The sequence below is a fragment of the Solanum verrucosum genome, unplaced genomic scaffold, assembly GCF_900185275.1.
Source record: "Solanum verrucosum unplaced genomic scaffold, falcon-dt-bn FXZP01001106.1, whole genome shotgun sequence".
Lineage (NCBI taxonomy): Eukaryota > Viridiplantae > Streptophyta > Magnoliopsida > Solanales > Solanaceae > Solanum > Solanum verrucosum.
The window spans coordinates 520,110-533,762 of NW_026019643.1; the positions used below are offsets into that span (position 1 = coordinate 520,110).

General features: G+C 31.5%; 2 protein-coding genes across 2 annotated transcripts in view; one reads left to right on the forward strand and one right to left on the reverse strand.

The window, feature by feature from the left end:
* The window catches only part of LOC125826298 (uncharacterized), a 445,897-nt gene that overhangs the window by 279,340 nt on the left and 152,904 nt on the right, over positions 1–13,653 (reverse strand). The window lies entirely within an intron of this gene.
* LOC125828707 (receptor-like protein 9DC3) lies at positions 2,512–3,615 on the forward strand. The gene is made up of 2 exons (XM_049508074.1): positions 2,512–2,788; positions 2,870–3,615. Exons 1-2 carry the CDS (start codon positions 2,512–2,514, stop codon positions 3,613–3,615), a joined length of 1,023 nt encoding a protein of 340 aa, XP_049364031.1.

Here is a 13,653-nt window from a genome sequence, read left to right on the forward strand (position 1 = left end):
TGCATGAGTTCTGAGACACTGATATGAGGATGGATGGATATGAGACACAGTTGAGACTAGCTCCAGCTAGAGATATATGAGATGGACTAGCTCCAGCTAGAGATATATGAGATGGACTAGCTCCGGCTAGCGATTTGGATGCCGATGGGATCTGGTTCCGGCGGTGATACATGGTCCATGTGTGGCCCCCATGGGTTCTGATTTGAGTATTCAGCGCGGACGGATTACGTCAACAGATGTGTATCGTATGACAGACATGCATCACGACTACATGACATCATTATTGCATTTTGCATCGCATTTGCCTTATCTTTGTCTGTGATGTGTGGATTGTATCGGTTTACCCTTCTTATATGGAATTTGATCTACTTGCTCTTATTTGTTGATCTGAGGTTGATGAGGATATATTGTTGGTTCTGGCTGTTGAATATGATCTGTTTAGTATAGGTTGGTTGGTTTGCTGCTAGATTGAAGTTTCGGTGGTTCGGTTGGGATTGAAAGGAGTTGTTTGTAGCTGCTAGTTTTGCTTAGTTTAGAGTTACTTGCGAGTACCTATGGTTTTCGGTACTCACCCTTGCTTCTACACATTTGTGTAGGTTGACAGCTCTCTCTCAGATTCGGCTTAGTAGTTTCTTTAGCAGATTGAGCTTCGGGACATACTCGAGAGGTAGCAGTTCAATCCAGACGTGCCCTTGAGTTATCTTTACTTTCAGTTTTGTTCTATTCGAGAACTATACTCTGAGACTTGTATATTTTTATTCGAATTCTGTATTTAGAGGTTTGTACATGTGACAACCAAATTCTGGGTAGTGTTGAGTCTTAATTAAAGTCTTCCACTTATTTATTATCTTTTATTCTCGTATTTCTACTTCTCTATCGTTGTGGTTGGGTTAGGCTGACGTGTCCGGTGGGAATTGGACATGTGCCATCACATCCGGATTTGGGGTGTGATAGTAGGGATTGTTGCACTTGGGATGGAGTCACGTGTGACATGTTAACAGGTCATGTTATCGGGTTGGAACTTAGTTGCATCCTGTTTGGTGGAAGTATTCATCCCAATAGCAGCCTTTTCTAACTTCATTGTCTTCAGACACTAAATCTTGCTTACAATGACTTTTATCCTTCTTCCATCCCAAATGGCATTGGCCGATTGACGAATTTGAGGCATCTCAACCTTTCTGACTCTTCCTTTTATGGTAAAATCCCAAGAGAAATATCATACCTTTCTAATTTGGTGTCGCTTGAACTTTCTGGTTATGGATTACAACTTGATCAGAGAACATTTGAAACAGTGCTTCAGAACTTGACAAATCTAGAGGTACTATCTCTCTCTCCTGTCAACATCTCATCATCGATACCTATGAAAATGTCTTCTTCCTTAAGGTACATGGATCTTGTAGATACTAATCTGTGAGGTGTTCTCACAGAGAGCTTTTTCCTTCTGCCAAACTTGGAAACGCTCAAATTGAGTGACAATCATTTTCTCAAAGGAGTTTTTCCAACGCTCCACCCGAGCAACACTCTGTTGGAGTTAAGTATTGCAAACACAGGTATCTCCGGTGAGTTTCCTGATTCAATTGGCACCTTGAGTTTCTTGAATATCTTGAACCTCTATGGATGTCAATTCTCGGGTTCAATTCCTGATTCCGTTGGCAACCTAACACAAATTAGGTAGTTGGATTTTAGTGATAATAATTTCACCGGCCCTATTCCTTCCACAATCTCTAAGCTGAAGCAGCTCACAAGTTTAGATCTTTCTGATAACAGCTTCATCGGTTCATTTCCTTCTACAATTGTAACCTTGACACGTCTTCAACACTTATACTTGTCGAGTAATTCCTTATCTGGTCCACTACCTAGCAACGCAAGCATGCTTCAAAAGCTAAACTTTTTGGATTTGTCTAACAACTCACTGAATTGTACGATACCATCTTGGGTGTTTAGCCTCCCTTTGCTATATACATTGTGGGTCGGTCATAATAGATTTAGTGGACTAGCCGATGAGCTCAAAACAAACCCAACATTAGAAGAACTGCATTTAAGCCATAATCAATTCGGTGGTTCTTTTCCTCAATAACTTGCGAATCTAACAAACCTTTCTAACCTTGATATTTCATCAAATAACATCACCGGTGATGAGGGAATAAACATCACCTTTCGTAGCCTAAAAGTTTTGCAGTTATCATCTTGTGAACTGAAGGATTTTCCACACTTCTTGAGAAATGTAAAGACACTTTGGGTCTTGGATATTTCTAACAACAAGATTCATGGTCAAATCCCTAACTGGTTTAGCGGCATGAGGTGGGACTCATTGCAGTTCCTAAATCTTTCGTATAATTTATTGGCAGGCTGCCTACCACAAAATCATTACCATAATCTAGAGTATCTTGATCTTAAATTTAATTTGTTCATGGTCCACTACCTTCATCCATTTGTAACATGAACATCCTTAGCCTTCTGGATTTATCACACAACTATTTCAATGACTCGGTTCCAAGTTGCTTGGGTAGCATGGCTAATCTAACCGTGTTGGACATAAGAAGGAACAATTTCACTGGGACTCTACCATCCTTTTGTGCGGGTAGCACTTCATTGACTACCATTGTTGTAAATAGTAATCGATTTGAAGGACATGTCCCTGTGTCGTTACTCAAATGTCATAGTTTAGAAGTCCTTGATGTGGGGAACAATGCTATAAATGACACGGTTCCAGCTTGGTTAGGAACTCTTCAGGAGCTACAAGTCCTTATATTAAAGTCGAACAAGTTTCATGGACCTATAAGTACTTGTAAGACTAAGTTTTGCTTTCCCAAGTTGCGAATTTTCGATCTTTCTTGTAATTAATTCACTGGCTCACTTCCTGCAAAAGTTTTTGGAAACTTCAAGGCAATGATCAAATTAGATGGCGAAGACACAAGAGAGATCAAGTACATGAAACCATCTGAGAAGTCATTTTACATAATGTATGAGGTCTCGGTGAGATTGGTGATCAAAGGCCAGGAAATCGAGCTAGAAAGAATCAACACAATTATGACAGCCATACATCTCTCAAGCAACCATTTTGAAGGTGTCATTCCGAAAACACTAAAGAATCTCAACGCACTTTGGCTACTCAATTTATCCCGTAACAATCTCAAAGGTGATATTCCAATGGAATTAGGGCAATTGAATACGCTTGAAGCTTTAGATCTCTCTTGGAATCGGCTCACTGGAAAGATTCCACAGGAATTGACAAGAATGAACTTTCTGGCATTCTTAAACCTCTCTCAAAATCTTCTTATTGGACCAATTCCTCACGGTCAACAATTCAACACATTTGGAAATGACTCGTATGGTGGCAACCTTGATTTATGTGGTCTCCCTTTATCGAAGAAATGTGGAACAAGTGATTCATCGCATGTTCCTCAACCAATGGAGTCCGAAGAAGATGAAGATGAGTCATATTTCTTAAGTGGATTTACTTGGGAATCCGTAGTCATAGGCTACAGTTTTGGACTAGTTGTTGGAACTACCATGTGGAGTCTCATGTTTAAATATCGTAAACCAAAATGGTTTGTGGAATTTTTTGATGCCATCGTGCCTCACGAAAATAGAAGGCCAAAGAAGAGAGCTTAGAGACAACGGACTTAATGTTTGAAAAATCTCATCAATATGCATTTGATATTTTGTTCTTTTACTTTGTCTGAATTTCTCTTTGTTATTTGCATCTGTTAGATACCTCTGAATTATTTTTCGCATTTGCTTGGACCACTGAATTGAAGTTATAAAAACAGTTTTCTTTGCTTGTGCATCACTTTATTTTATCTTCTTAATTTGATCAGTACACCTTTATCTTGAGTCGAGGGTCTATGGAAACAACCTCTCTGGCTACCTTCTCGAGGTACACACGACCCTCCTCATACCCTGCGTTTGTTGTTGTTGTTGTTACTCTGTTTCACTGCTAATACATTTCTGTTAAGATGTATATTGAATGCCTAAAGACATAGTATCGTTCAGTGACAAATTATACCTAAAGAATAACGTGCAAACCAGTCGTTACAGACAACTCTTAACTTGACTTTAACTGATAACTATGACCTTTGACTTCTGGTATGCACAAGTAGACATTTAAATTTATAAAAAATTGAACAATTAGACACATTCGTCCTACATGGCACCTTACATGACAATTTTGTGTCCTGCGTGGCATCCTACATGTATAATGATTTATGCCACATAGGATACATGTGTCTACTTGTTCAATCTTATACAAATTTAAGTGCTTATTCGTTCATTCCCAAAGTTGGAAGACATAGTTATCAGTTGAAGTCAAGTTAAGGGTCGTGCTTATGTATTATGCCTAAATGATTTGTGGAAATAGGCTTAAAGACTTTGGTGGAATATTGATGGAGTTTCCCTCATTAACTTAATGTGAAAAGTCTTGTGGAAAATTATAGAATGTACCGAGCTAACAAGTTTGAAAACAACACAAAGACAACTAATCACAAATTTCTAATAAAATTTCTCTGCAGGTGGAATGATCTTCACCAATTTATTCAAAACATACTACACCAAAAAGATTTTTAGCAGCAACAGTTTAATTGCAATTAAATATGTATTTTTAGTGGCATTTAGTACTTTTTGTAAATGTCTTTAATGTATAGTGATATTGGATCCAATGACAATTAACTAGTGTCGGCAGTGGCGGAGCCAGAAATTTCAGCAAGGGTGTTCAAGTATTATTTTTTAATTAGTGAGTTGAATGTTATTTGATTAACCTAGGGATTCTACCATGAACGATCTCAACATTTGTCAATATCAAATATAAACAATCGAGTTTTTTCTTTCTTTTTGATGCATTGATTTTATATGATAAAAATATATAATTATTGTTTTTAAAGTGAAATATTGATAGAATAAATGCGTCTAGCTTTACGAAATATAAATCACACCAGTAGAAAAATAAAAATCTTAAAAAATAAAGATAAAACGCATGTATTGATTTTAGCTTTTGGGTTTAAAGTTGTTAACATATATAAACACAAATTTTTTAAGGTAAAATGTTGGCTTTTTTGTTTTCACCATTCGAAAGTGCATTATATCCTAGATAAAAATTAGAAATACATGATATCTGAATATTCAAAATTATAATAATGTATTCATATATGTAAGAAACTTGACGACATAATAATGGTGTGTGAGGTTGTGTTGTGCTCTCAATATTATTAAAATTGTAATATTAATAATTAAGAAACTTGAGGAACATAATAATGGTGTGTGAGGTTGTGTTGTGCTCTCAATATTATTAAAATTGTAATATTAATAATTAAGAAACTTGAGGAACATAATAATGGTGTGTGAGGTTGTGTTGTGCTCTCAAAATAAAAACAAAAATGTTGTGCGCTCTGTGGGATTCGAACCAGCGCACCTCGGGTGGTAATGAACACACATGACCATTGTGCCACAGAAGATTTTATGTCAAGGTTGTTCAATATTAACTATTTATCCCTTAAACTCAGAATTTTCCCTCTCTATACGGTGTAATTTTCCGGCGAAGGGTGTTCAGCTGACCACCCTTGGATGACTGTAGCTCCTCCCCTGAGTGCCGGTAATGGCATTATCACTCTTTATTATTGCTACTAAAAGTTATTTTTGTTGTAGTGACATAGGAGTACTAATTAAGCAGGAAAACACATCAAACAAAAATTTGAATAAAAAGCAAATAAAAGAAAAAAAAAATTCAACAAGTAGGGTCTAAGGAGGGTAAAGTGTGTGCACACTTTATCTCTACGAGTGGTTGCTTTTGATAGACCCTTGCCTTAAAAATAAAGCATAGCCAAGAATTCAGAAAAAGGAAAGACAAAAATAAGAATAGTATCAACAACGAAATAATAAGGAAAGAAGAGCAATACAAACATACAGACAAATGAATAATATGAAAACAAAATAAAGCGATATTTGAAGCACAAAAAACACAAGTGATACACGAAGAACAAGAAACTACAAAAATAATACACAAGAGACAAACCAATCTCCATAAATTCTACCCGGACTCAATTTATAACAAAAATCACTATTAATTTTAATAGAGACCCTTAATTCTTGCAACTAATAAGTTTTGTTAAAAAGTACAAAAGATTATCATTGAATTTACCCCCAATTTTCTTTAATATAAAGGGTAATACTAAATGGCCAGAAAATTTGGTCATAATTTGATTAGAAATTTAAAAAAATTATAATATCTTTTTTATTTTAAAATAAACTGATCTTTTTTCCATTTTTTAGTTAAAAGGTATTAAAGTTAAAAGGATAAAACTGTTTTAAAAGGTAAAATAACATAGGTAAATTCCATTCTAGCCAAATTCTGGCCAAAAGGATTTTTCCTAATATAAATACCCTATGTCCCTAATTACTTGTCCAAAAATAATGATTAACATAGTGAGTTTACCGTTTTATCCCTATTAATTATGAAGTAGATGAATTAAACATGGAAAAAAATCACCCCATATACACATTTAAGAGTAAATATTACGGGTTTTAAATCTACTTTTAAAAAATTCTTGCTTATAACGGATTATTTGCAGGTTATGACATATCAATTAAATTTAATTTTATTTAAAAATCAAATTATATTTATTTAATAAATTATTAATCTATTTAAAGGTTATTATTATTAATTAATAATAGGTAATTAATTTGATTTCACTTCCTTTTTTTAGAACTAAAATTTTCAATTACCCAATTTTAGGGATTTTCTCCATACACGTTTTGTTTACCGTTACCATCCCCATTCGTCAATCCCACCCCCCTCCCCCACGCTTATTCACTCCTAGATGCCACAACCCACTATCCCACTTTCACCATTGTTTCTCATCAAGTCTAACTTCAAAATAGTCCACCCCTCTCCCCCACGATTATTCCTCATCATGTTTAAGAAATCCATTGAAACTCCTCGAAAGAGTCCCAGATTTGATGGAACTTCAATTGATGATGTTCATGCTCCATCGTTCAATATATTATCCCAAACACCCCCGCCTAAAACTGTTGAAATTCCGGCGACCGGTGGTTCCTCTCGATCGAAGAATCAAAAAGATAAAAATAATGAAGCGAAGGAAAGTGTGATTCCGGCAAATCAAAAGGGGAAGAAGAGGAAGGGGAAGACACTTGTTGAAACCCCTCCTGATTCTGATTCCGATTCCGATTCCGATTCGGATTTTGTTAGTCAAACAAAAAAAAAACAAAAAAATCAACAAATGTTGAAGTTGCTCAAACATCAAAACCATCTACAAGAAGAAAAACAAAGAAGAAGGAATCGGAATTACCAAAATACAAAAACCCCCCAAAAAATTGTAAGGGTAAGTACTTTATTTAATTTATTTTCACATTACTCAAAATAGTTATTTTTTTATATCACATTATTCTTATTATTGTTTTCAAAACAATTGTTTGTGTGAAATTTGTTCCAAATCTGAAAAAAATATTTATGTATTTGACTATAAAATTTGGGTGATGTATTTTGTATGAATTATGAAAAAAATGTTTATGGATTTGACTATAAAATGGTATGAATTATGTATTAACATTAATGTTATTGCATCTTAATTGTGTATAAACATATGAATTATCAGCAATGGTGTTTTTGACATGGGAGCTGTTGAAATCTATGCAAAATACCATCGTGAAAGGTATGCCACAATCCTGTGGCACTATGGAAAAACAAAGAATGAGGATGGCGCAATCACTACTGGTACGGTTGCTAGCAAATTTGGTGGACCTCGCATAGCAAAAGAACATGTTCCAGATATCACCAATTATCCTACACCAAGACCACCGACAAGAAATTTGAAATACTTCATTGCAGCTTCTACTTTTTAAGAATTACATATAATTTTTTTTAACTTTTGGATAATTTTTTTCTGTTTAACTTTTGAATAATTTTTTTCTATTTAAGTTTTTGATGATATATAATACCATATGTTATCTTCTGTTCAGATACCATCTACACATGAATTAATATTTGGCTATTATAATTTCAGAACACTGGTATTATACAGACTTCATACAAATTGTATTCACTATTTAAGTATCATTGTGTTTCTAAGTAGTAAACTCATTGGATGAAACGTGTATGAAAATTGATTTATACGTATATGGCTATGATTTTAATATAAGGGGTTGGGTATTGTATGAATTGTGATATGATTTTTATATACAAATGTTATGAATTGTGTTTTCACATTTGTCTAATTTTCTTTTGAATCTTCATATGGTATGAGTGATTAAATTGGTATGAAAATGATATCAATTGTCAAACTAGTGATTTTTTCTAAAAATGTCACACTGTAATGACCCATTTGGTCGTTTTGAGTACTAGAGCTTTTCATTTCAAAAAATACTTTCCGATAGATTCTAAATGGATATTTTGGACTATTCATAACTACAATTATGAAATTAGTGGGGTAGTTTTAATAATATACTTAGTTGGTGGTTATAGAAGATAGCATTAAAATTAATAGTGGGTCACTTTTACACTTTTATAATTAGTCTGTAAATAGTTAGGGTAGTAAATAATCTGCAAAAGAAAGAAGAAAGAAAAGGAGGCGAGAAATTTTTTCAACGGGGTCGACCTAGAGCGAGTGACTGCTCTTTCAGGTGAGATCTTCGAAACTTTCAATCTTTTATATACGTAGTGTAACCAGTATTATACAGACTTCGTACATTTCGGATACACTATTTTAAAGTATCAATGTGTTTCTAAGTTGTACACTCATTGGATGAAACGTGTATGAAATCTAATTTATATGTATATGACTATGACTTTAATATTAAATCTTGGATAGTGTATGAATCGTGATATGATTTTTATATACAAATGTTATGAATTGTGTTTTCACATTTGATTATTTTCTATTCTACACATGTTGTTAGAATGAAAACTGAATTAAATTTGATTAATATGTGTATGACCATAACTTAAGCTAGAGTTGGAATGAAACATGAATACAATTGGCATGCAGTTTGTTATAATTTATTTATAATATGACACCAGTTGGAAACCAAATTAATATTCATGATAACTTACATTAAATACTCGAGATACCAAATGAACTCCATAATTACCTTCTTATAATTATCACTAATATATACAATATCTTTAAACTAGAATAAATTTTATTTGTAACAGTATGCATTATGTATGATTACTGAATGAACAGTGTATAAAGAATGAACAATATATTAAACACCAAGCTATAATGCACTTCAAACCAATTATGTTTCACATCAAAACAAAACATTAATATAACCAACAAAATAAATAGTCATTAGTTTTGCATAGGATAATTTGAACATGTCTTCCTGTTGTGGCCAACTTGATGACATCTACTGCAAGTAACTTTAGACCTTTTGAATTTCACTTAGCAAACCCCTTCCAGCGTTCAAGTTGTGGTCTTCCTACCGTTCTCTTTGGACTCTCGCAAGGTATAGGTTCATATATAAAAATCATTATAATAACAACAAAATTATATTCACTTGTCTTTATTTTTTCATACAAATATCATTCAGACAGTACATTACAAAACACTTTTCATACTCACTAAATACACATTTCAAACTCACTTAATACACATTTCATACAACAATCATCATTCATTCTAAATATATACATTTCGCTCGTACCAAATACTTCACTATCAAACAATTTTATACAGAAATGACAAAACTAATATAAACACTAAAATTACAAATTTAATACCAACTTAAAACACTTGTCAAATAATTTGTCAAACTTCCAAATAACTTTTTTTACAGATTACTGAACACACTTTCATACAAATTTCAATTCATTTATTCTATCAAATTCATTATCAACTTAAATCACTTTTCATACAATTCGTCAAAATTCTAAATAACTTTTTTAATAGATTACTGAACACACTTTCATACAAATTTCTTTCCATTTATTCTATCAAATTCATTCAAAAATATACATTTAATTTACAGTTTTATCATTTTTTTTTATCATTTCACTGTAATTTAAAAACAAACAATAAACAATAATAAATACTAACCTAAAGGATCTCATCTTCCACCATGTTTAATTAATATTGATACGTTGTTGTCCATCACAACAAAATCAAATTTTTTCAAATATAAAAAAAAAAACTTCAATTACTCGTTATATGGAAATTTTTTCTGGCAGAACAATGAAGAAACAATGAAGAGAGAGAAACGTTGAAAAAAAAAGAGATAAAATCTGATTTTTATTTTATTTTAACTAATTTGAGTGAATTAAGGATACTAAATAATCTTAATTAGTTTGGATCCCTTATTTCGTGCCAATTATTAATTATCTACACTAAATTCAAATTAAATTAACACCACAATTTCAATTTTTTTACCTTTTTACCATCAATTCCCTTTTTTTTTTTTTTTTCTTTTATTTTTTTATTTATTTTTAAACAACTTTTTCCAATTATTAAAAACATTTTTTTTTATAATTTGTTAGAACCTGAAATTTTTAATGTTATAACTTAAAATTTTAAATCTACTGCTATAACTTGAAAATATTAATATGACTCTTAATTGCTACAACCAAGGTTGGTTAAGAAGCCCAAGAGATTATTATTGAATTTACCATCATTAAATTACTCCTAAACGTTTTATACATACATTGTAGAAATTTAATACTCCCCTCAGTCCACTTTTAACTATCATATTGAGTTTTTCGAAAGTCAATTTGACTAATTTTTAAAGTTAAATTAGATTACATTAATTGGATATTTTGAATAAAAAATTTAGATATTCAAAAACTATACGAAAAGTACTTTAAATTGTAATTTTTTTCATATCAATAAAATGAAAAAATACATCATAAAATGTTGGTCAAAATTCTTATAGTTTGACTCTAGAAAAGGAAATCATGATAATTAAAAGTAGACGAAGAGAGTATATAATTGAATTTATGTCTTATTATTATTTTGTCCAATTTGACTTTTTACTTGTCCAATTTTAATTATTTAATTGTATAATATATGCAAAGTCAAAATGTTTTTAAATATATTATTGTAGATATTAAATTTTCTTAATTTTTTTTTTATATTTATCATATTTTATTTTGAATTCCTTAGTAGAAATCTGACTCAAGCCGCTGACCGCAATTGTCACCATCACTAGTTTTTTAAGTGTGGTTCATCCAACAAAGTAGTAGTTTGATAACACCATACAAATTAAGATTTTTCTATTAAATTTTATTTTTGCATAATTTCTTATCATTTTTAAAGTCAGATATTCTTCATTTAAAAAAATAATAAAGATAAAACATATAGTACATATATTCATATGGTGAGAAAACAAATAATCTTAATCATCGTGCGTTCAAATTTACATACTAATAATCAATGCTATATATATTTGGATGAACTCTCTACCGTCTCAAGTGGTTTCTCTTTCCGTCATGAATTGCCAGTAATGGAAAATTTATTTGCTATTAGGAACATTCGATTTTTTCTATTTATAGACAAATATTGATGAGGATTTTTAAAAGAAAATTGTACATTATAACAAATTATTAATTCAAAATAAATATTATAGCTATAGTTTCATTTAATTCTAATTCGCAGCAAACTTCTTGCCATTCGCCTCTCTTCCCTCTTTCTGGAATCCCGCTCGCGACTCTCCTCTTTTTCAGTCGTCTCTCCCAAGCCTCTCTCACTTTATACAAACACACATGTATAATTTGTGTTGGTGTTTGTATAAAGCGAGAGAGACTATATATACAAATACAAATACAAATACATATCTCTCCGTCCTATACACTTATAATTATACAAATACAAAATTTTCCTGCTCAATTCTCTTTTGTCTTTCTCTCTCTCGCGCTCTATACAAACATAAATTATACAAATACAATGTATAACTCGATTCAATTGTATACGAATTCAAATTTTATACAGATATACAACCACAATCATTGATACATACACATAGTAGTTACATTTATACAATTATCTAACCGATATACATATATAATTCACTTCTCTCCACTCTCTGTCCTCTCTCGCTCGCCACTCTAGCCTAACACAAATAACATATACATATACATATACACATACAATTTTCATAGACATAGACGAATTAGCGCCCGATTTATACAAATCGTCGTGATTTATACAAATCAGATGCTCCATAGGAAACATAATTTGGCTATGGAGTACAAATAGCAACACTATAGCTATAGAGCGCTAATATGATTTTTATCTTTGTTATTCCTAAAATTTACTTTTTTTTATCGGCTTTGATTTATCCATTTTTTATATTTAATGGTTTGATTTTTCGATTCAACTAATTAGAAAAAACTCATAATACAAGTATATAATTTCTCCAATAATTTGGCGCGAGAACGTACAATAATGTAACTTTACATAATACTCATAAAATAGAAACAATAGTAACTAACATGAAAAGAACTATACAAGAGCAACACAAACAAAAGAACTAGGACAATGATATGAATTGAAGGTTAAATGTCAAAGATAGTAACAGTAAGGTACTAACATTAATATTTATATAGGGATAAATGAGTAAATTACTACAGTTTTAATGAGTTATCGGTTACTCAATAACCCGTTATTAAAAAACTAAAACCAAACCGATAATTCGATAAATTTTTTTTATAAAACCTGCTAACTTAATAACCTTTATAACAATAAGTCAATAATATTTTTTCAATTCAACTTATTGATCGATTCAATTTTGTATACCCTAACGTATGAGTTTGTTTTTTCTATGAGGTGTAGAAATAATAAATAGATATCCACTATTCAGTATATTCGTAACAAAAAAAAAAAATTATACTCACACATAGGGGTGTTCATGGTTTGGATAAAAACCGATCCAAACCGAAAAATCAAACCAAACCGATTTAATTTGGGTTTTAGTTTGGTTTGGTTTTAGATTGTTAAGAACCAATAGTCATTGGTTTGGTTATGGTTTTGTTCAAAAAAAATCAAAGAAATAACCGAACCGAACCGAACCAACAAGTTATATACATAAATTTTATTATTATACATACATAATATATTATATTCATAAACAATTTTAAAGATTTTATATATGTTTCATCAAAATTTATTTATAATTTACTTGTGAAAGAAAAAATGTCCAAGGTGAGAACATTTTTCTTATTGGTTTCATGTATATGAGTGTCTATGAAAATTCATTGTGGGACTGAAAATGTCATTGTCTCTTCCTTCTATGCCAAAATAGTGAATTTTGAAGTTTTATTCAGTAAATTCAATGATTCAACGTTCTGTAATGCTAGTCATTTTAACTATTTTTTCGTTTGAATGGATTGTTGTCACTTTTTTCACGTTTTGAATGAATTGTTTCTTTTATTTTTATGTATGGTTAATAACCGAATAACCGAACCAAACCAAACCAAAACCGAAAACAACCAAACCGATAAATGTATATTATATTTGGTTTGGTTTGGTTTTTATAATTTTAAAACCGATTAAGTTGGTTTGGTTTTTATAATTTTAAAACCGATTAAGTTGGTTTGGTTTTGGTTTTGACCAATAACCGACCCAAACCAACCCGTGAACACCCCTACAGTCACACATATTGATAAAGAGCAGTGCCGGCTCTTGCCTATAAATTTTAAGGCCAATGCCT